The 20,805-nt window shown below is 43.3% G+C and overlaps 1 protein-coding gene across 4 annotated transcripts in view; it reads left to right on the plus strand.

Moving 5' to 3' along the window:
• Window positions 1-20,805, plus strand: part of sbf2 (SET binding factor 2) — a 168,882-nt gene that overhangs the window by 107,960 nt on the left and 40,117 nt on the right. For all 4 annotated transcript variants that reach the window (XM_039690899.2, XM_039690902.2, XM_039690903.2 and 1 more), the window contains exons 18-19: window positions 13,513-13,683; window positions 14,719-14,990. In XM_039690899.2, the coding sequence (XP_039546833.2) occupies window positions 13,513-13,683; window positions 14,719-14,990 (443 nt within the window). The remainder of the gene's footprint in view (window positions 1-13,512; window positions 13,684-14,718; window positions 14,991-20,805) is intronic.

Raw genomic sequence — 20,805 nt, forward strand, 5'->3', positions numbered from 1 at the left:
TGCTCTTCACTGCTGGTTCCGTCCAGCTCTCCAGAGACTGAATGCTCTTCACCGCTGGTTCCGTCCAGCTCTCCAGAGACTGAATGCTCTTCACCGCTGGTTCCGTCCAGCTCTCCAGAGACTAAATGCTCTTCACCGCTGGTTCCGTCCAGCTCTCCAGAGACTAAATGCTCTTCACTGCTGGTTCCGTCCAGCTCTTCAGAGACTGAATGCCCTTCACTGCTGGTTCTGTCCAGCTCTCCAGAGACTAAATGCTCTTCACTGCTGGTTCCGTCCAGCTCTTCAGAGACTGAATGCCCTTCACTGCTGGTCCCGTCCAGCTCTCCAGAGTCTGAATGCTCTTCACTGCTGGTTCCGTCCAGCTCTCCAGAGACTGAATGCTCTTCACCGCTGGTTCCGTCCAGCTCTCCAGAGACTGAATGCTCTTCACCGCTGGTTCCGTCCAGCTCTCCAGAGACTGAATGCTCTTCACCGCTGGTTCCGTCCAGCTCTCCAGAGACTGAATGCTCTTCACCGCTGATTCCGTCCAGCTCTCCAGAGACTAAATGCTCTTCACTGCTGGTTCCGTCCAGCTCTTCAGAGACTGAATGCCCTTCACTGCTGGTCCCGTCCAGCTCTCCAGAGTCTGAATGCTCTTCACTGCTGGTTCCGTCCAGCTCTCCAGAGACTGAATGCTCTTCACCGCTGGTTCCGTCCAGCTCTCCAGAGACTGAATGCTCTTCACCGCTGGTTCCGTCCAGCTCTCCAGAGACTAAATGCTCTTCACCGCTGGTTCCGTCCAGCTCTCCAGAGACTAAATGCTCTTCACTGCTGGTTCCGTCCAGCTCTTCAGAGACTGAATGCCCTTCACTGCTGGTTCTGTCCAGCTCTCCAGAGACTAAATGCTCTTCACTGCTGGTTCCGTCCAGCTCTTCAGAGACTGAATGCCCTTCACTGCTGGTCCCGTCCAGCTCTCCAGAGTCTGAATGCTCTTCACTGCTGGTTCCGTCCAGCTCTCCAGAGACTGAATGCTCTTCACCGCTGGTTCCGTCCAGCTCTCCAGAGACTGAATGCTCTTCACCGCTGGTTCCGTCCAGCTCTCCAGAGACTGAATGCTCTTCACCGCTGGTTCCGTCCAGCTCTCCTGAGACTGAATGCTCTTCACCGCTGGTTCCGTCCAGCTCTCCAGAGACTGAATGCTCTTCACCGCTGGTTCCGTCCAGCTCTCCAGAAACTGAATGCTCTTCACAGCTGGTTCCGTCCAGCTCTCCAGAGACTGAATGCTCTTCACCGCTGGGTCCGTCCAGCTCTCCAGAGACTGAATGCTCTTTACCGCTGGTTCTGTCCAGCTCTCCAGAGACTGAATGCTCTTCACCGCTGGTTCCGTCCAGCTCTCCAGAGACTGAATGCTCTTCACAGCTGGTTCCGTCCAGCTCTCCAGAGACTGAATGCTCTTCACCGCTGGTTCCGTCCAGCTCTCCAGAGACTGAATGCTCTTCACCGCTGGTTCCGTCCAGCTCTCCAGAGACTGAATGCTCTTCACCGCTGGTTCCGTCCAGCTCTCCAGAGACTAAATGCTCTTCACCGCTGGTTCCGTCCAGCTCTCCAGAGACTGAATGCTCTTCACCGCTGGTTCCGTCCAGCTCTCCAGAGACTGAATGCTCTTCACCGCTGGTTCTGTCCAGCTCTCCAGAGACTGAATGCTCTTTACCGCTGGTTCCGTCCAGCTCTCCAGAGACTGAATGCTCTTCACCGCTGGTTCCGTCCAGCTCCCCAGAGACTGAATGCTCTTCACAGCTGGTTCCGTCCAGCTCTCCAGAGACTGAATGCTCTTCACCGCTGGTTCCGTCCAGCTCTCCAGAGACTGAATGCTCTTCGCCGCTGGTTCCGTCCAGCCCTCCAGAGACAGTATGCTCTTCACTGCTGGTTCCATCCAGCCCTCCAGAGACTGAATGCTCTTCACTGCTAGTTCCGTCCAGCCCTCCAGAGACTGAACGCTCGTCACTGCTGGTTCCGTCCAGCCCTCCAGAGACTGTACGCTCTTCACTGCTGGTTCCGTCCAGCCCCCCAGAGACTGAACGCTCTTCACTGCTAGTTCCGTCCAGCCCTCCAGAAACTGAACGCTCTTCACTGCTGGCTCCGTCCAGCCCTCCAGAGACTGAACGCTCTTCACTGCTGGTTCCGTCCAGCCCTCCAGAGTCTGAATGCTCTTCACCGCTGGGTCCGTCCAGCTCTCCAGAGACCGTATGCTCTTCACTGCTGGTTCCGTCCAGCCCTCCAGAGACTGAATGCTCTTCACTGCTGGTTCCGTCCAGCCCTCCAGAGACTGAATGCTCTTCACTGCTGGGTCCGTCCAGCTCTCCAGAGACTGAATGCTCTTCACTGCTGGTACCGTCCAGCCCTCCAGGGACGGAATGCTCTTCACTGCTGGTTCCGTCCAGCCCTCCAGAGACAGGATGCTCTTCACTGCTGGTACCGTCCAGCCCTCCAGAGACTGAACGCTCTTCACTGCTGGTTCCGGCCAGTCCTCCAGAGACTGAATGCTCGTCACTGCTGGTTCCGTCCAGTTTCTCCGAGCGCGAGCTCTCTTCTTCGCCGGGCTCGACCAGTCCAGTTCCAGAGACCGTCCAGCCTGTGCCGGAGACCGTCCAGCCTGCTCCGCCCTGGCCACGCCCTCAGCCTGCTCCGCCCTGGCCACGCCCTCAGTCTGCTTCGCCCTGGTCTCGCCCTCAGCCTGCTCCGCCCTGGCCACGCCCTCAGCCTGCTTCGCCTTGGTCTCGCCCTCAGCCTGCTTCGCCCTGGCCACGCCCTCAGCCTGTTCCGCCCTGGCCACGCCCTCAGCCTTCTCCGCCCTGGCCACGCCCTCAGCCTGCTCCGCCCTGGCCACGCCCTCAGCCTGCTTCGCCCTGGTCTCGCCCTCAGCCTGTTCCGCCCTGGCCACGCCCTCAGCCTGCTCCGCCCTGCCCACGCCCTCAGCCTGCTCCGCCCTGGCCACGCCCTCAGCCTGCTCCGCCCTGGCCACGCCCCTCTCAGGCCCCAGTTCGTCCCCCCTCCTTCCTCTGTTCCGCGGCGTGAGGTCACGCCTCCCGGGAGGGGGGAGTTCTGTCACAGTCCTCCGTCTGCACCAGTCTGTCTTGTCTTCAGCACTACACTTCCCAGGATCCTCTCGTCACCCTATCCCGTGTTCACTCCCTCATCAGCCACCTGTTCCTCGTCATCATCATCTGTTTCACCTGTTCTCACCTCATTATGTTTGATTATTCTGTGTATTTAGTTCCCTCTGTTTTACTCAATGGTTGTCGGTCGATGTTGTATGTTACCCGGAGATTCCCTGTCCTCCTACCTGTATGTTTGATTAAAATGAGTATCTTCACGTTCATCTGGACTCCTCCTATTCCTTCTGCCTGCACTCCTGCACTCCACCATCTCACACCGTGACAGCTACACTATATGGTTGCATACTGGGTAGGGCTACATGATTTGGGGGGAAAAAATCTTTGATTTTAATACAATTTTAAAATTTGATACAAATTGTGAGTATGTGCATTTGGTTACCATTGGGTTACCAGCACCAAACCAAGCCTATTCATGTACCCTCACAATGTAATATCAAATCAAGTACATTTATTGTTAACCTTTTATCATATGTCTTGGAGTATCACAATAATATCGTATGGTAAATTCAGTATCGAATCGTGACACGATTATCGATTATTTTGGATATCAGTTACAATAAATGGCATTTTTTTCTCAAGGGAATCAAATCTCTTAACTAATGCTGTAAACTATAGGAGTCTAGTTGTAGCCTACTAGGCTTCATTAGCCTAATATGAAGGTAATAATGAATGAATCACTTAAATTACACTTTTACTTATTTTTATAATAAGAAGATTATATGAAAATATAAACATTTAAATGGTGGCTATATATTTAGCAAAATGCTCCTCTCTGTAGTTATTTTTTCCTAGCTGACTAACGAGTTGATGTGGGTTTTCTGAGGTAAATATGACGATACATTGATTACAAGCTGTTTAACTGACGTCTTTCCACGGTTGAAACGCTGATTGAGCGAATCAATGTGACATGATACGAATTTCGATAAGTTGTACTCTATCTTTTAACACACTTTTAGACGCTCATTCATGTTTATTTCGCGCTGTAACTGGTATTATTAAGCCGGAAGAGAGATCAGCGCTGCTGCTTCTCATCAGCTGCGCCAGAGCGATCTCACGCCACAGCGCCAAAACGTTATTTGTGTGTTTGAATTTCTAAAGAAAATGGACGTAATTTGAAAATTGAGACATATCAATAGTAACAAAGGACAAAGATTATTGCGATTTTTTTTTTATGCGCGCAGCCGCGATACAATATCCCATTCATTCAAATGAAACAGGATGAATAATCGATTCTTGGGACTTAAGAATCAATATCGGTTCGTAAAAATGAGAATCGATTAATATCGAGAAATCGATATTTATTACCCAGCCCTACCTAATATATTGTGACGGATCGTCTGCCTCTCCCTTGTAATCAGCGCCACCCCGTTCCTTAATTCGCCGCCCTTCGCCAGGTTCCCGACTGAGACCATTCTAACAATCGGTTGTTTTCCAGCAGGCAAAATGCTTAGAAAAGCAATAGCACAACTTTTCTCAACAAGCCACAATTTGAGGCGTCATTCATATTTTTAACATGAACAGTGGTCGAGGGTTTTGTTAGTTTAATACTCAGTGGTGCTTGCACTTGAACAATTCCTAAGTAGTTATAGGGATATGTAATCGGAAATTTTTCCACAGTCATTGTTCATTTTCATCGATGAGATGCACCTGCCAATCAGACTGTTCCCGAGAGCCCTAGTTTCCGTGCGGTGAGGCCAACAATTCAAGTCTTTCATTAAGACATCTGAAAGCTATTCTTTAAACCCTGAAGTTCCTGTTTTTCAATTTTCCTGTTTCCCATTTGCCATTTTTATGTAAGAGCGAATCCTGATTATAGCGTTACACAGAAAAGAGCTGACGGATATGGAGTAAAACTTTGCTTGTTTTTTGCAGTGCTAAAGAAAAGTTTAGGCGGTAACACTTTACTTGAAGGGGTGTGCATAAGACTGACATGACACCTTCATAATCATGACATGACATGTTATCAATATGAAGTAAGTTTTATGCATGTTTGTGACAACTGTCATTAAGTGTCATTCGCTCAGTTATGACATCTTTAATGCAAATATGACATTGTTTGAGATGACAACTTGACATAAACCAATACATCATATAACCAGTGTCTTTGTCATGGCAACTTGACATTACTAAGACAACACAACCTGTCATAAACATGATTAATTATCAAACTTAAGAAACCACCTACACTCTCAGAAAAAAAGGTACAAAAGCTGTCACTGGGACTGTACCTTTTAAAAAGGTACACTTTTGTACCCAAAGGCTGCATATTGGTACCTTAGTGGTACATATCACCTAAAATGTACATATTAACACCTAAAATGTACATAATAGCACATAAAATGTACATATTACCACCTAAAATTGACATATTAGCTCATGAAATTGACATATTAGCAACTAAAATGTACATATTAACACTTAAAATGTACACATTAACACCTAAAATGTACTTATTAGCACCTAAAATGTACTCATTAGCACCTAAAATGTACATATTAGCACTTAAATTTTACATATTACTTAAAATGTACATATTAGCTTACCTTTTGAAAAGGTACAGCCCCAGTGACAGCTTTTGTACCTTTTTTTCTGAGAGTGTAGCTTTATTGGTTAACATTAAATTAAACTGTCAGGTGGTTGGTTTTGACATTGGCTGTCATGAAGCCATTATAACTTTTTAATGACAAATTCAATTAGTACCACTGTAGTTGAGGTCACAAAAAATATGCATGCCACAGTTACAGTATAATGCCTCATGACAGCCAATGTCAAAGCCGACCACATAATGTCAAGGTGTCATAACAAAGACGTCTCAAACAATGTCATATTTGCAGGAGACATGCATAAACCCTACGTCATGTCATGGTTATGAAGGTGTCATGTCAGTCTTATGCACACCCCTTCAAGTAAAGTGTTACTTATGCTATCGATATCACACAAACCTCAGGCTAAATTATTATGGTCAACACAACTGATATATTTCACTCATCACCTGAAATCAATTCTAACTCCAGCAAGATGCACTTTAAATGCAGCATTCAGGGCTATCCTCAGAGGATCCCTGTGTCGCACCACCATTAAAGCTTCATGCATTTTTCCATGAGCCCTCCCCTTCCCTCTCAGTCGCCTTGTACTAAACCAGACTGCGTTTTCGAGGTTCTCAGTGTTGGCTCGGCAGGAGATAAAGGCTTGAACGCCATCTCTCGTCTGCCACTGCTTAAAGGATGACCCAACTGAAGTATGGACACTACCGCAGACACACTAGAGCTCAAAGTTGATCCCTTTTGCATTCTTGAAGTCTGATCCCTTAATAATAGAAATACATGATTTGAGGTGTCATTCATAGCACAAATTTCTGAATATGAATGACCAACGTGTAGTGCGCCTTGGATAAGGTTTTATTTGAATCCCTAACCTTAAGTATGAGTAACTGTGATGCTTGTCTTAGTAAACACCTCTCTTTTTTTTTACCTCTGAGCCAAAGGAAATCAAAGACTTTCCCACAAAGATCCGCTCCATTTACAACTATCTGTTTGCCATGATTTACACAGCATTCAGCATTGTAAATGAGTGCTTTTATGTAACCTAAATTAATCTTAGCTCATTGTTCCTCTGCTTGAGAATGTTTTTTATGTCATGAATACCTCAAAGTCACCTCAAATGGAGTTTTGTAGGGCGAAAAACAACCAGTCTGGTTCTCGGAGTGACACCTGATCCGTTATTACGTCCCTTGTGAGAAATCACGCGCTCTCACACACGGCATGAATATGTAGGCAGGTCAGTTGCCATGGCAGGTCAAAAGGTTTCTCGCAAGTGATCAGCATGCACTTCGTTTAGCCTTTGAGCTCTGATTCATTCTCTTTCTTCTGGGAAAAGGTCAGTCTCCAGGCAGTTAATTGATCTTTAATAAGCATGGTCGCTGCCACACGGAGCCATCATTCAAATAGAGCCTCCCTGCTCATGAAACAGTTAAAGATGACGTGTACAGACTGTTTACATGTGTTAGTAAAAAAAATTAGGTCAAAGTCTGGTTTTTGTTACTCTATTTTGGGCTCTTTTTCTCTTGTATAAACAAGTTTTGAGCATCAAATAATTTGTCCGCTGTGTGACACAATCACAACCAAACAAAACACATTTGATGTTTAATAACGTCAATTTGGAGCAGGATTTTATGTCAGTTGGTTTTCGAAGAAAATGAAAACTTCCGACACAAAATTTCTGAAAAAGTATTATTGTAAAAAATCTAACAAATAATTAAATTGTTACATTTTTATGAATTCAGTTGATTAGGAATGATTTAAATTGATTAGAAATGTTAAGTAAAATTGAATTAAACCATTACAATGGAATTCCAGAAAAAACGAAAATGAAAAACACAGAATTTGGGAAAAATAAAACACAATTTGGGAAAAAATAAAATGGATTTCACAGGGCCGTTAGAAAGTTTTTTTTAACATTTTTTTTATTTTATTTATTCATTTAGCTGACACTTTTATCAAAAGTGACTTACAATTGCTGTATATGTCAGAGGTCACACGCCTCTGGAGCAACTAGGGGTTAAGTGTATTGCTCAGGGACACTAGTGGATTCGAACCCGGGTCGCTCACACCAAAGGCATGTGTCTCATCCACTGCGCCATCACCACCCTTATACAGCTAGAATTTAACCAACCTTAAAAACATTAGCATTAAATAATTTTTTTTTTATTTGCATATGTTTGATTTCAATTAATTAGGGCCCGAGGACCAATGGTGCGAGGACCCTATTGTTTTTGCTCTGTTTATTGTTAATCTTCTTCTCTTAAAAGAATCGCTTTTTAGAGGGTCTAAACATGCTCGAAAACTCATGAAACTTTGCGTGATATGGTTTTCCAAATTGGGTGGGCCAAATTCTTTAAATTATTGCCCCCACATTTTGCCCTGGCTCTACATTTCATGCACAGGTGAAATTTGGTACATACATGTAATGACCCAATACCTACAAAAAAGTCTCTAAACACAACAGGAACTTCCTCCTAGATTTTGTGCATTTTTCGTAATTTCCTGATGTTGTACTTTTAACAAGCTCCTCCTACAGTTTTGATCTGATCCTCTTCAAATTTGGTGAGTGTAATCTTAAGGCCTTTGTGACGTTAAATTGCGAAGATCTTGAGTTTTCGTTGAAGGGTGTGCCCTTGGCGGCCTGACAAATGTACACCCAATTTCAGCCTTTTGGTGATTTGTGCATGAATATGTCATATAGTTCAATATTGCTTGCAGTTTCCATACAAATCCACAAACTTTTGACACGTTTGATAAGAGTCCTGTCCTGAACACATGACCATCCTCATATTTTGTTATGGCAATAGCGCCACCTGCTGGTAGCGGAAAGTGTGCAAAGACAAATTCTTTGACATAGTCCTCCTATATTTATTATCATTAGCCCACCGTGGTGGCGGCACGGGTGCGAGGGCCCTTTTCATCGCTGCTTGCAGCTTTAATTAGACATGCTTTTTGTTTCATTACTAATATTTCATTTAATCATTAAAACAGAATTGGGAATATGTTAAATTGAGAAAAAGTGTAACATAGGATGTATATTCGGGCATGCATTATATTCATTCATGCCATTTCCTTAGAAAGATACACTTGCATCTTGATAAACTTGTGGTTATGATATGATGAGCCCTATAAACATCTCCTGCTCTGTGTGTGTGTGTGTTCTTATACTTGTGAGAATGTGAGAGGGCATCCACAAGTTGTGTTTTGCACGTTCACTCGGTTAGCTGGGTCATCGTGGCACTCCTCCAGCACGTTGTCGTCTTTCCCAGAGGGCTATGCTGTTCTGTAGTCAAGGTCTGCACGCAACTGAACATGGGAACGTACTCAAAATGCTCTCTTTCGGTGAATTCGGTCTGTATTTGAGTGAATATTCAATATAAACACATTACTTCACTCTTGCCTGATATCATCATTGTTGCTGCGCTGCGCTGTTATGTCTGCTGTGATGTCTGGGAGGGTTGTGGATCTTTCAAGAGCTTGTTTTGTTATGTTTGTGCACCTGAAGCATGTTTACGAGTGTTTTACATCCTGTACCTGTGTTGTCTGTCCTGAATGTTTAATGTCTGCTTTCCCATACATGTTGGGTATTTGTTTGAGAAGTAATGTTAAAACCTTGTAATATGAATGGATGTAGGCCTAAATATTTTTTTTTTTGAGTTGATAATTGGAGCGATCCAGTTCCATTGTGCCGCGTCACTCGACTCCCACTGTAGACTCCACGTGACCGTATTATGGGAAAGGGAGAGATTTTCCATTGTGTTTGTCAGTAAATAATGTTATGTCTGTAAATCCATTACTTGAAGTGTCGGGTATCTGTCTTGAAATAATACATTTCGCATGTACAATTGTGGTTTGAAGCAGGTCTCCAGCAGGCAAGTGTTTCAGCCACAGTTCAGCAGAAATGGATTTGGTGTGTTTGCTGTTGTTACTTTCATCTCTTGTCAATCCACGAGCTAGCATGAAACCGCCATGCTAGCCGAGTCTTGCTGACCATAGCTTGACCTTCCCCTGTTTACTTTGCATTGTGGGACATGATTACAGCATGTCCTGCATACCGATGGGCCAGACTGTTCTGTTTGTTCAACCATTTAACTTTTTGCCCTGATGTTCTTTGTTGCTTATTTTTTGTTTGACATAAATCATAATTGTAAATGCACTGTTTAATCGTAGATGTCTTTTAGCTCAAGTAGACACAAATATTTTAATGCATTTGCATTCGACTCTTTCGATTCCTTCCTGGCTCTGCAAACGGAATGTCTTCTAGTATTAAGTAAGCAGGGATTTGTTCCATAATGTTGGTAAATCATTACACTGTGCTGGTTTTCTATTTTCTGACACAAATGAAGCATTTGCTTTAAATCCCTGTTGGAAAATTCCAGCTAAAACAGTTTCTGATGGTGACTGAATTTACATGTTTTCTAGTTGGACTCTAGTCGATCTAGTTGACCTTTATTTCAAGGTGGTTGGAGCTTATAGACCACATACAAACCAGCTACCATGTTCCTTAACCATCTTCATCTCAAGGGTTTAGAATAGCATTGATTTGCATTGAAAAAGCATCAAGAAGTCTGTTTTTTTCAGTGATGGTTGGTGATTTGAGGAAAGTATGCTAGATGTTGGTGATGCAACACACTTAAGCATTTTATGCAAATCTGCGGTGACTATCAATAGGAGTGTAGGCGCAAGTTCACATGAGCCACCACCTAATACCATTGAATGCATTGGTTGAGCAGAAAGTCTCTGAAAATACAGACTAAAGCTGTCAACCTGGATCATTGTACCTTATCTACCCCTTCAGGGTGCATATTAGTACCTTAAAGGTATACATTAGCACCTAAATTATACAGTTTAGTACCTTTTGAAAGGGTACCACACCATTAGCCATGTTTCCATCAAAAACATGCACAAAATTGGATTATTGCTTTGCAAATGAATCAGGATTTCCAACCCATATGTGTTCAGTAATACCAAAAAATTGGCACAAAATATCTGTAATTAAAATGGAAGTTGCTGCAATCGGGAAAGTCACTATGGCTCTTTTTTCATAGCTGAATCGCTGTCATTTAGGAGTAAGATTGCATGGATGTTGAAATCGAGATTGCGACCTTTTATCGTGCAGCTTTACTTCAACCCATTCAAGGCCACCAGTTTTTACTCCACCACTCAAGATATGAATTCATATTTACTCACAATTTTAATTTTGTTCATTAAAAGTAAATCAGTGTAGTTGTGTGCATGTGCTGGTATAGGTCAAATTCATTGAATCTATTAAGTTTAACAAACGTATTTTCAAACTAAATTTTCCTATGTTGGTCCAGTTTAATGTTTTTTTTAATAATTTACAGACGTTTCGTTAATTTTCTTAAGTTTAATTTTCTTAATTTTAATGAATTTCCTAGTTATATGCAATAATGAACAAATAAGAAAAGACTGGTGTCAATACCAACATTAGTATACTTATTATTCACTGTGTACCCACAGCCTAATCACAATGTAATTCGAAGACATTGCAGAAACCACTCTAAATGTCCAACATAACTGAGAATTAAACTGTAAGATCTTTTTAAAATAACACTTAATCCCTAAATATACTCCCTAAATGCAGTTCCTTCCCAAGCATGCTGGGAATTACACATCCACCGCCCAGTGAATGATTCATGTAGTGTTAAAACAAATGGATTAATCACACTTTCGTTTTAAATATATTAGTTGGATTGAACACAATGACATTAAGTAAAAAAATTGTTACTTTAGCTCATTTGAATTAATCAATATGAACAAGAAATATATTCTTTTAGTGTACCTGCCAATAACACTTTCACAAAGTCTGATTAAAAAAAAAAAAAATCCCCCCCTGGAATGTATAGTCGTCCATCTTGACATTGTCAAGACTCTCTCTCTCTCTCCCCTATCATCAAGGCTGTACAGTTGGAAGAGGTCAAAGTGACCCCCTCACATCTGTTATTGGGAAAACCAACAAATCTGCACACATCCACCCCCATCTGTTGCCAGTCAGATGGCGCACAACCATGTTGAAGACAAATAATACATCTCTGGCGGTGTGTTCCTGGTCCGCATCCTGTAATAACAACTGCACTGTTCCTCCTGCTGCAATTCTTGCCCTTTTTTCACTTCGCTCCATCTGTATGTCAGCCTTTTAGAAATGGGGTCTAGACAGGCCAATAGTAAATGCAAGCCCTCAAAGCATTAACCTGGCCAGCTTTAGCCATCTCAGCAAAAAATTATAGATGAACTGGATTTATCAGCACAGTTTGACATGGGCCAGTCTCTATTATATGGTCTCGTGGTGTTGAAATGCATATTAGACATTCCAGGCTACATAGGGAAAGATAAACTGTCCAAACAAACCTTCACATTAATGTCAGTGCTGGTAATTTAACAGTGATCGAGGGCCATACTTAGGGAAAAATGCATATATGTCAGCCTTGTGAAACGGCTGACAGATATACAGGATTGGGGGTTACGAGTTGTTCTCAAGTTGCGGTGTTCGTGAAACAGATTCAGAGGTTGTGTCCTCGTTTGCATGCTGTCTCGTAAATAGAAAGAAATAATGCATTTAATGCGCACCACATGATGTAAAGTTAAAAACATTATACTAACATGTCCAGATGATGTAGTATTTCCAATGGATCCATGCATGCTTGATTATATAACATTACCCAAAAGTTGTTGGGAACTAGAAACAGGGTTTGATGGTTCTCTTGAATTTCATCTGTACATGCAAAATATTCCACTCAATCAAAGAAGCTCGGACTACCTTCAACTTTTGTAAATGCTACACAGTGGCAAGTGGAAATATTGATTTAATTCAGCCATGTTTGTTGAATTTAGTGCGAAAGTTGGTGAGTCATGATTTTCAAAATGTTTGTATGCAGATTTCACAGGCTACTGCTTAGTCAATGAAACCCAAGCACAGATAATAAGCCACTGCTGTGTGATTCTTGAAACTAAAATGGGAACATCAAACATGCATAGTATGCAACAATTTGAGGACATGGTAATATCACCCTATATACTAGCAAACTCTGTTTCTACATACTCAAATATGTGTACTTATTATCACCAGTGAAGCACATACTTTCAGTGCCTAGTATGCTAATTGAGACATAGCCAGAATCTGTTCTTGGTTATTATGTTTGTCTCCATCTTTCCATTGCTCCTGATTTTTTTCTCTTTCCATCCGTCATTTCACTTGTGATTGTGGTTTGGTAAGTTGTAGGCGAATTAAGTAGCAAAGACAGTTTGTCATAATGTTGTATGGGTTTTAAGAAGACATTGGATGGTAACCTAATCTGAGGTGTGAGCTTTACAGACCAATGGAAGGTGAGAAAGATGTCATGCATGGTGTGTGATCCACAAAGTTCCGCATGTGCAATTACAATAACCTTCATAACTTTAGCAGATGTCCTTTAGAGTCAGTAAGCAGCCCACATGTGATATGGTTTGCGTTGGAGCGCACAGAATAACACTATGGTCATGTTTTCAAAGTCTTGCCTTCCAATCTTTCTCTGTATGAGCCCTACTGTATGTTTTGAGAACATTATAACCACTAAAAATGACTTACTGCTCCTAAAACCTTTGGCAACAGTGTGTTACTTTCCTGTTTTCACCATGCTTTTTTAATGGACTCCTTTACAAGCGCTCTACAGCCCAGTTGGTTTCATGAGCTGCGAGGACCTGAGCTCGGCTGATCTGACCTGTTGTGTAGACAGTAGCAGGCACCGTGTTTATCTTAGCAGTCTGCCAGACTTTCCTTCACATTGTGTTGCCCTGCTGATCCATCTTCTTGCTTACAGAAACTGGCAGCTGGGGTGGATCAGTTCGCCTACACCTGCATACAAGACCATCCTATCTGGACCAATCAGCAGTTCTGGGAGGCCACCTTCTACTCGGAGGTGCAAAACCAGATCAGAGCGCTTTACCTCACTGCCCCTGAGGACAAGCAACTCATCACCGCCAAGATCAAGGTAAAGTCTTAAAGTCGACTTTTTTACGGGTCTAATCCATCCACCCATCCACCCACCCATGAGACCGACCCATCCGTCATCATCCATCCAAACCCATCCACCCCTCCATCCATCCATGCATCCATCCATCCATCCATCCATTCATCCATCCACCCATCCATCCATCCATCCATCCATCTACTCACCCACCCATCCATCCATCCATCCATCCATTCATCCACCCATCCATCATCATCCATCCAAACGCATCCACCCCTCCATGCATGCATGCATCCATCCATCCATTCATCCATCCACCCATCCATCCATCCATCCATCCATCCATCCATCTACTCACCCACCCATCCATCCATCCATCCATCCATCCATCCATTCATCCACCCATCCATCATCATCCATCCAAACCCATCCACCCCTCCATCCATGCATGCATCCATCCATCCACCCATCCATCTACCCACCCACCCATCAGACCCACCCATCCATCCATCCATCCATTCATCCACTCATCCATCTACCCACCCACCCATCAGACCCACCCATCCATCCATCCATTCATCCACCGATCCATCCATCCATCTACCCAACCACCTACCCATCAGACCCACCCATCCATCCATCCACTCATCCACCCATTCACCCACCCATCCATCCATCCATCCATCTACCCACCCACCCATCCATTCATCCACCCATCCATCCATCCATCTACCCAACCACCTACCCATCAGACCCATCCATCCATCCATCCATCCATACATATATCCATCCATCATCATCCATCCATCCATTCACCCACCCATCCACCCATCCATTGTTTTAAGTTATAAAAATATAATAAAAACAAGAACTTTTATTTGAAGGCTTGTAAACTAAGACTGGTGTGCCTTTTTTATGAATATGTTACATAGTATCATTGTCAATTAGGTTGTTGATTTTGATAGAGGTCCACACAAACCTTAGTGAGCACCGAGTCTGACACCCTTTCAGTAGAAAAGGGATATCGTTTAACCCTGGATCCCATCTCTTCATCAGGAACAGAGTACATTGTCCACCGCATCCAGTGATTCAGAACGGACCGCTATGGACCTCGCAGCAGAGCAGTTGCGTGCTTGGCCCAGTCTGAGCAAAGAGAAACAACAGGAGCTGGTGAAGAACGAGGAGAGTACAGTGTTCAGCCAGGCCATCCACTATGCCAGCCTGATGGTCTACCTGCTCGTACCACTGGACACCAGTAAAAACAAGCTGCTGCGCTCCAACCCTACAGCTGACTGGGAGAGCGGCAGCAACAGCATCCTCACAAACAGGCAAGAGACTTGCTTCTACAGTGCCTCGCAGAACATGTTCTCTCTCTTTACTGAATCACAGATGCGACTTTAAAGCCGATGATACACTGGGGAAGTTTTTGAGCAATGTTACCTTCAACCAGGTGAGACACAGGGCCCACGACCGATCTAAATTAGTCTAAAATTGTTGCCCATTCTCAATGGGAAAAAATGATCACTCGGTAACATTGCCCAGGAACATTGATCAAAAAGTTGCCCTGTGTATCATCACCTTAAGGGTGTGTTCGCACTTGTTTGGTTACCTTGGTTCTTTTGGTCCGGACCAAAAAAGAAATTGATACACTTAGTCCTTCTTTGCTATCCATTCCCACTGTCATTTTTAAGACCGAACCTGAAGATATCAAACAACAACAAAAAACAGCTTTTAGGACGTATATTTTCCAATGGAACTTACCAAACATTCAAAACGGTGCTGTGTGCTGGGCTAAACTCGCTTATTGTATGTGTGTACATATTATGGTATTTTTTACCAGCTGAATACTTGTGAAGAGCTTATAAAATGTGTAAAGAAGTACTTTACCGAACTGTAATGGGCAGTATTGCTCATGACGAGAAAAAACAGGTATGCTTGAGCATTCTGTTCTTTGTAGGGTTGCCTCTTGTGACATCACGTCCTGTTTTTTGATTGGTTATAATGTATTTGCACCGTGCTGCGATCATATTATAGTTGAACTGAACCAGAGTTCGTTTAGAACTTGTTTGCCTGTTTGTTGCGCACCAGCGTGCGGATGGCAGCGTTCACAATTATTCAACTAAAGCGCACTAACACAGCAATCACACCAGAATTTGTTTTATTCAAAGCAATTGTGAACACACTAACACTTTGTTTTACAAAGCTCTTAAACTAATTAAACAAATACATTAAATAATTCATTTAATGTGCCATTTTATTATAGAACAGGCTTTTAAGATAAAACGAAATACAATAAAACTAAAGTTACGTTTTGCTCACTCATTTGCCTTACAATTGACCTCCACCTGCAAATGATTAAAATATCTTCCACATTTCTCCACATAAAATCCCCTCAGTTAATGGATCATTGTGCAAGCTGTGAATCTGATGTTAAAGCCAAAGGGAAAAACAATTCATAAATTAGGTAATATGTGTTTGGTGGTGTCCTAATCAGGAAGTCAAAATCTCTACATCAAACCTCCCAGATACTGATTAATAAAGGTCGTCACTCCAAACACTGTGCGATCAAGGAGAACCCACATAGAGGTCAGCGATCATGTATGAAGGAGATACACAGTTCAGTACAGATGCAGTTTATATCAGGTGTTTATAAGGGCAGACACACAGGGCAGCCTTTACCGTTAGCCTTTTTAGCCATTAGTCCAGCCATTCTTAGCGACCTCAGGAGAGCCTGCAAATGCTGCATATGATGGTACCAGTCGTTACTATACTATAGGCAGTGGCTATCCAGCATGCGGCCGGAGAATTTTGTCCATGAGACGCTAAAAGGTGGCAGGAGCCCCGAACAACCCGAAAGGAAGTGTCACAAATTGGTGTAATCCAAATAACGTTGTGAAAGCATATTTTTCTTTGGGCATAGGAGATAAGGGGATCTGCCAATATCCAGGGTAGAGTAAAATCAAGCAGGACCCAGCCGATCAAGCAATTCGTCAACCCGCGGCATCGGATATGTGTCGAATTTCGTCACAGTGTTCACCTGTTCGAAAATCCACACAGAACCAAACCAAGGCACTAAAACTATTGGGCTCGCCGATTCCTCTATTCCTCCCATTTGTAGCATCACCTCTAATTCGCTCTGAACTGCCTTATTTTGTGTTCAGGCAAGTGATATGGCCAGCTGCGCACTTCTACGCCTGGCCCTGTCTATTCGCTCAGGCAGGGACGAGAAGACATTGGGAAACTCCTGTAAATTGGCCACATCAGTGAGCTGAGAGGATGAGAGGTGATCTCCTCGTGGGGCCAGCACGAGAGATTGCCTTTTGTGTTCGCCTCTGGCCCGAGATCTTCCTCTCTGCTCACCACCATCGCCAGCATCACTGATTGAGATGATAAATCTGTTGTGCCCTGTTTGTCTTTTCGCGTTACCTCATAATTGAGATCCCCAACTCCTCCAAGGGTCCTTGCCACTTCGTGAGTCTTTTAGAGCTAAAAGTTGGTAGCAATACAAGCATTTTATCACCTAGTGCAAATTCACGAAGTCTAGTTCCCTTGTTGTTTGTCCTGTGCTTGTAACAATTTCTCCATAGAGAGCTGCCCAAACGTGTGGAGTTTTGTTCTCAGGTCCATATTGAACCATGCAGCTCTTATCCAATGGGTCTGGTTGAGTCAGGCTTTGATGAATGGAGGTTTGGTTGCATCCTGAATCCACCAAAGCCTGATACGTACCCCCCTTGACACTCACAGGTACCTGATACAAGCCAGCTTGATCGGGGGCAGCCTACAGAATGTCCGGGACTCAGATCATTGTCCCCACATCCATCACTGGACACCGATTGATAAAATGACCCAGCACTCCCACAACGCCAACAGGCCGGCCTAGACCTACCCGCCGGCCAAGAGGCAGGAACCTTGGGCAGGGCTCTGCCGCTGGCCCACTCCTCCATCGGGTGCCGGTCGGGGCGTGAAACCCCCTCGTGACCTAGGGAGCGGGACAGGTTTAGAGGGGGAAGGCGTGGGAAGAGGGAGAGAGAAGCTGTTCCTCCGCCAGTTGAATGGCCTGGTTCAGCGACTTCAGACGGCGGCACTGGACCCACTGCCTGGTCTACCTCGGAAACCACAACACAAACTGCTCCAACGCCACCTTGTCGATGACCTCCTCGACGTCGCTTCCCCCGGCCATCAGCCAATTGTGGCATGAGTCCCAGAGCTGTTGCGCCATCAAGAAGGGTCGGCCGGTTTCAAAGAGGTCCAGCGATTGGAACATCTGTCGGTGTTGTTCTGGACTGCGACCGACCCGCTGCAGGATGGCGGCGGGACCGAAGATCTTCTTCCTTCTCGAGTTTCGGCACCAGTGTGATCAGGTTCGGTGTTTAAAAGGAATAAGACAGGGTCGGAGTGACTGGGACTTGTACCCTTTATCAAACTCAAAAAAGGTAACCACTCTAGCCACGCTACAGCACAAAACACTTTCACATTTAATACTCTTTCCGCTAGATCAGCTCAGACTCTTTCCATTCTCGATCACTCATTCCACTTGCTGACGGCGTACGAGTCCTCAGTCCTTCTCTCTCTAGTCTCTCACTCAACAGCGGGTTATATCCGGCCTCTCCACGCCAATTACTGCAACAAGGCACAGGTGTTCGTCATTTGCACTTGACCTACTTACGCTCCACTCGTCTCCTTTCTCACCCGTTACAGACCTCGGGGAACCACGCCCCCCTCGCCACAGTCATTTTGTCTGTTTGAAAGTGGCGGTCTAATTCAGTGCCTGGAGCTGCTGTAATAGTTGAACACTATTTGAAAATCGTTGCACCAGTGCCATTTTACCAACTTGAAGCTACAGTAATGTACTGCCAAAAGTGGTTCTTAAAAATGTGAAAATACTTATACAAAGCATATTTCAGGCTTAAGTTGTCTTAAAATTACATAAACATTTGAAAATATTTCAAATCCCTTTCAGTGCGCCGAAATAAAAATGTCACAGAAAAGGAAAATTTCAATGTGTCATTTGTAGTCCTGAAATGTGAGAGAATTGGTTACGGGTCTAAACACTTTTGCAGGTCACTGGTGCTCAAGTCCATCTGGCATAGATCACTTAAAATGGAAAAGACGCACTGCAGGGGCTGACGGTTGTCCTTTCACCTTGGTTACGAAACATACATTCTAGTATAAATATGCCTGATGTTTCTCAGCTTCTCAGAGAAAATTATACAGTTGATTGAGTCAATGAGCAGAAATGTAAGGAGAAGTAGCCTGGTGTAGGTCCTCAGGAGTCCTATCCAGTTATACACCACATCTTTCTCCAGTAGCCTGAGTGTTGCTCTGCTGAAATGAGTTGGCTGTTTGTGGAGGAAGCACTCAGACATAGCCAAGAAAAGATGGAGGGAGAGCAGGAGGGATAGAGCTTTGTAGTAATAATAATAATAATATGTGTGAGTTTTGGGAGGCTTCATAGTCAAAATGGGTGATATTTGGCCAAATCCACATCTCCAGAGTGGATCTTTCCTTCCTCCTTTCCATTTCTCTTCCTCTCAGAAATGTTTCAAGGCCAATAACGGCACACTGAGAGTTTTAAGTGCTTTTTGTCTCAGATGTCACAACTTTTCTTTTCTTTTTTCTGTTTAATTAGTGGTCATTAATCATACTTTTGCTTACATGTAGGATTAGGGATATTTCTAAACGACTCCTCAAATGATGTCTTTCGTTGAGGAGAGGTATGCTATTGTTTCTCTAAGCAATCATACTGGATCATTTTCACCTGCCAGACAATAAATCCTTTAAGGCAGGGGTTACCAAACTTTTCCATCACCTGAACTCCTTAGACATAAAATATTTACTTGAAGTATCCCCTGAAATTTTAAGCTAATATTTCATTACAACACATATGCATATTCTCGGTTCTCTGATGCCAATAATAATTATAGAATTTATTGTTAACACTTTCCACGCCATTGACAGAATTTTCTAGCTTGGTTGGGGGCCGCTAGGCATCTTCTGAAAAAGTACACAATCTCCAGATCAAAACAAAATAGGAGCAGAAACAAGCGATAGCAAACAAGCATTGCTTGTGCTCGTTGTAGTCTTTGGGGGAAAAGTGTTTTATCAGATTTTTGTTTAAAATGTGTTAAACTTACCAAAGGCTGGCAGTGGCTGGCATCTTTTTTTTCACAGAATGAAAAATAAAAAAGACGACTTTTTATCTCATAATTATGACTTTTTTTCTCACAATTGCAAGTTAAAATAATTGCGAGATATAGTCAGAATTGTGTGATATAATGTCACAATTTCGTGATATAAAGTCAGAATTGTGAGATGTAAACTATTCTGAGGGGGAAAAAAGTTAGTCTTTTTTTCCCCTTAGAATTGGCCTTATAACTCGCAATTGCGAGTATATATCTCACAATTGTGAGAAAAAATGTCCGAATTTCAAGATATAAACTCGCAATTATGTGTTATGAAGTCAGAATTGCAAGATGTAAACTTGCAATTGTGAGAAAAAAAGTCAGAATTGTGAGATAAAAAGTCAATTCTGTCTTTTTTTCTCGCAATTGCGACTTTAATTCTCAGAATTGCGAATTTATATCTCGCAATTGCAACTTTAATTCTCAGAATTCCGACTTTATATCTTGCAATTGCGACTTTATTTCTCAGAATTGTGACTTTATATCTTGCAATTGCGACTCTATTTCTCAGAATTGCGAATTTATATCTCGCAATTTGCTACATTTGAAATTTATTGTTGTTGTTGAGGATAACCCCTTTAGATGAAACATCTCGTTTTCGAGGGGGTCCTCGAGACAAAACAAAAATAATACAACACATCATTCACTCACACAAAAGCTCTACCTCATCCCACCTCGCCCCACCCACCCACTCACCCACCCAGCCCTCCAGGCCCATCAACTGCTTATTAGGAACAAATCCATATATAAAACATATTGCAGTAGTATTACAATGCATGACAACATTTAGCCCTCACTACTAAAATTGCGACTTTAATTCTCAGAATTCCGACTTTATATGTTGCAATTGCGACTCTATTTCTCAGAATTGCGAATTTATATCTCGCAATTGCGACTTTATTTCTCAGAATTCCGACTTTATATCTCGCAATTGCGACTTTATTTCTCAGAATTCCGACTT

Source organism: Pimephales promelas, chromosome 1 (genome assembly GCF_988280905.1).
Source record: "Pimephales promelas chromosome 1, fPimPro1.hap1.1, whole genome shotgun sequence".
In the NCBI taxonomy this organism is placed as follows: Eukaryota; Metazoa; Chordata; class Actinopteri; order Cypriniformes; family Leuciscidae; genus Pimephales; species Pimephales promelas.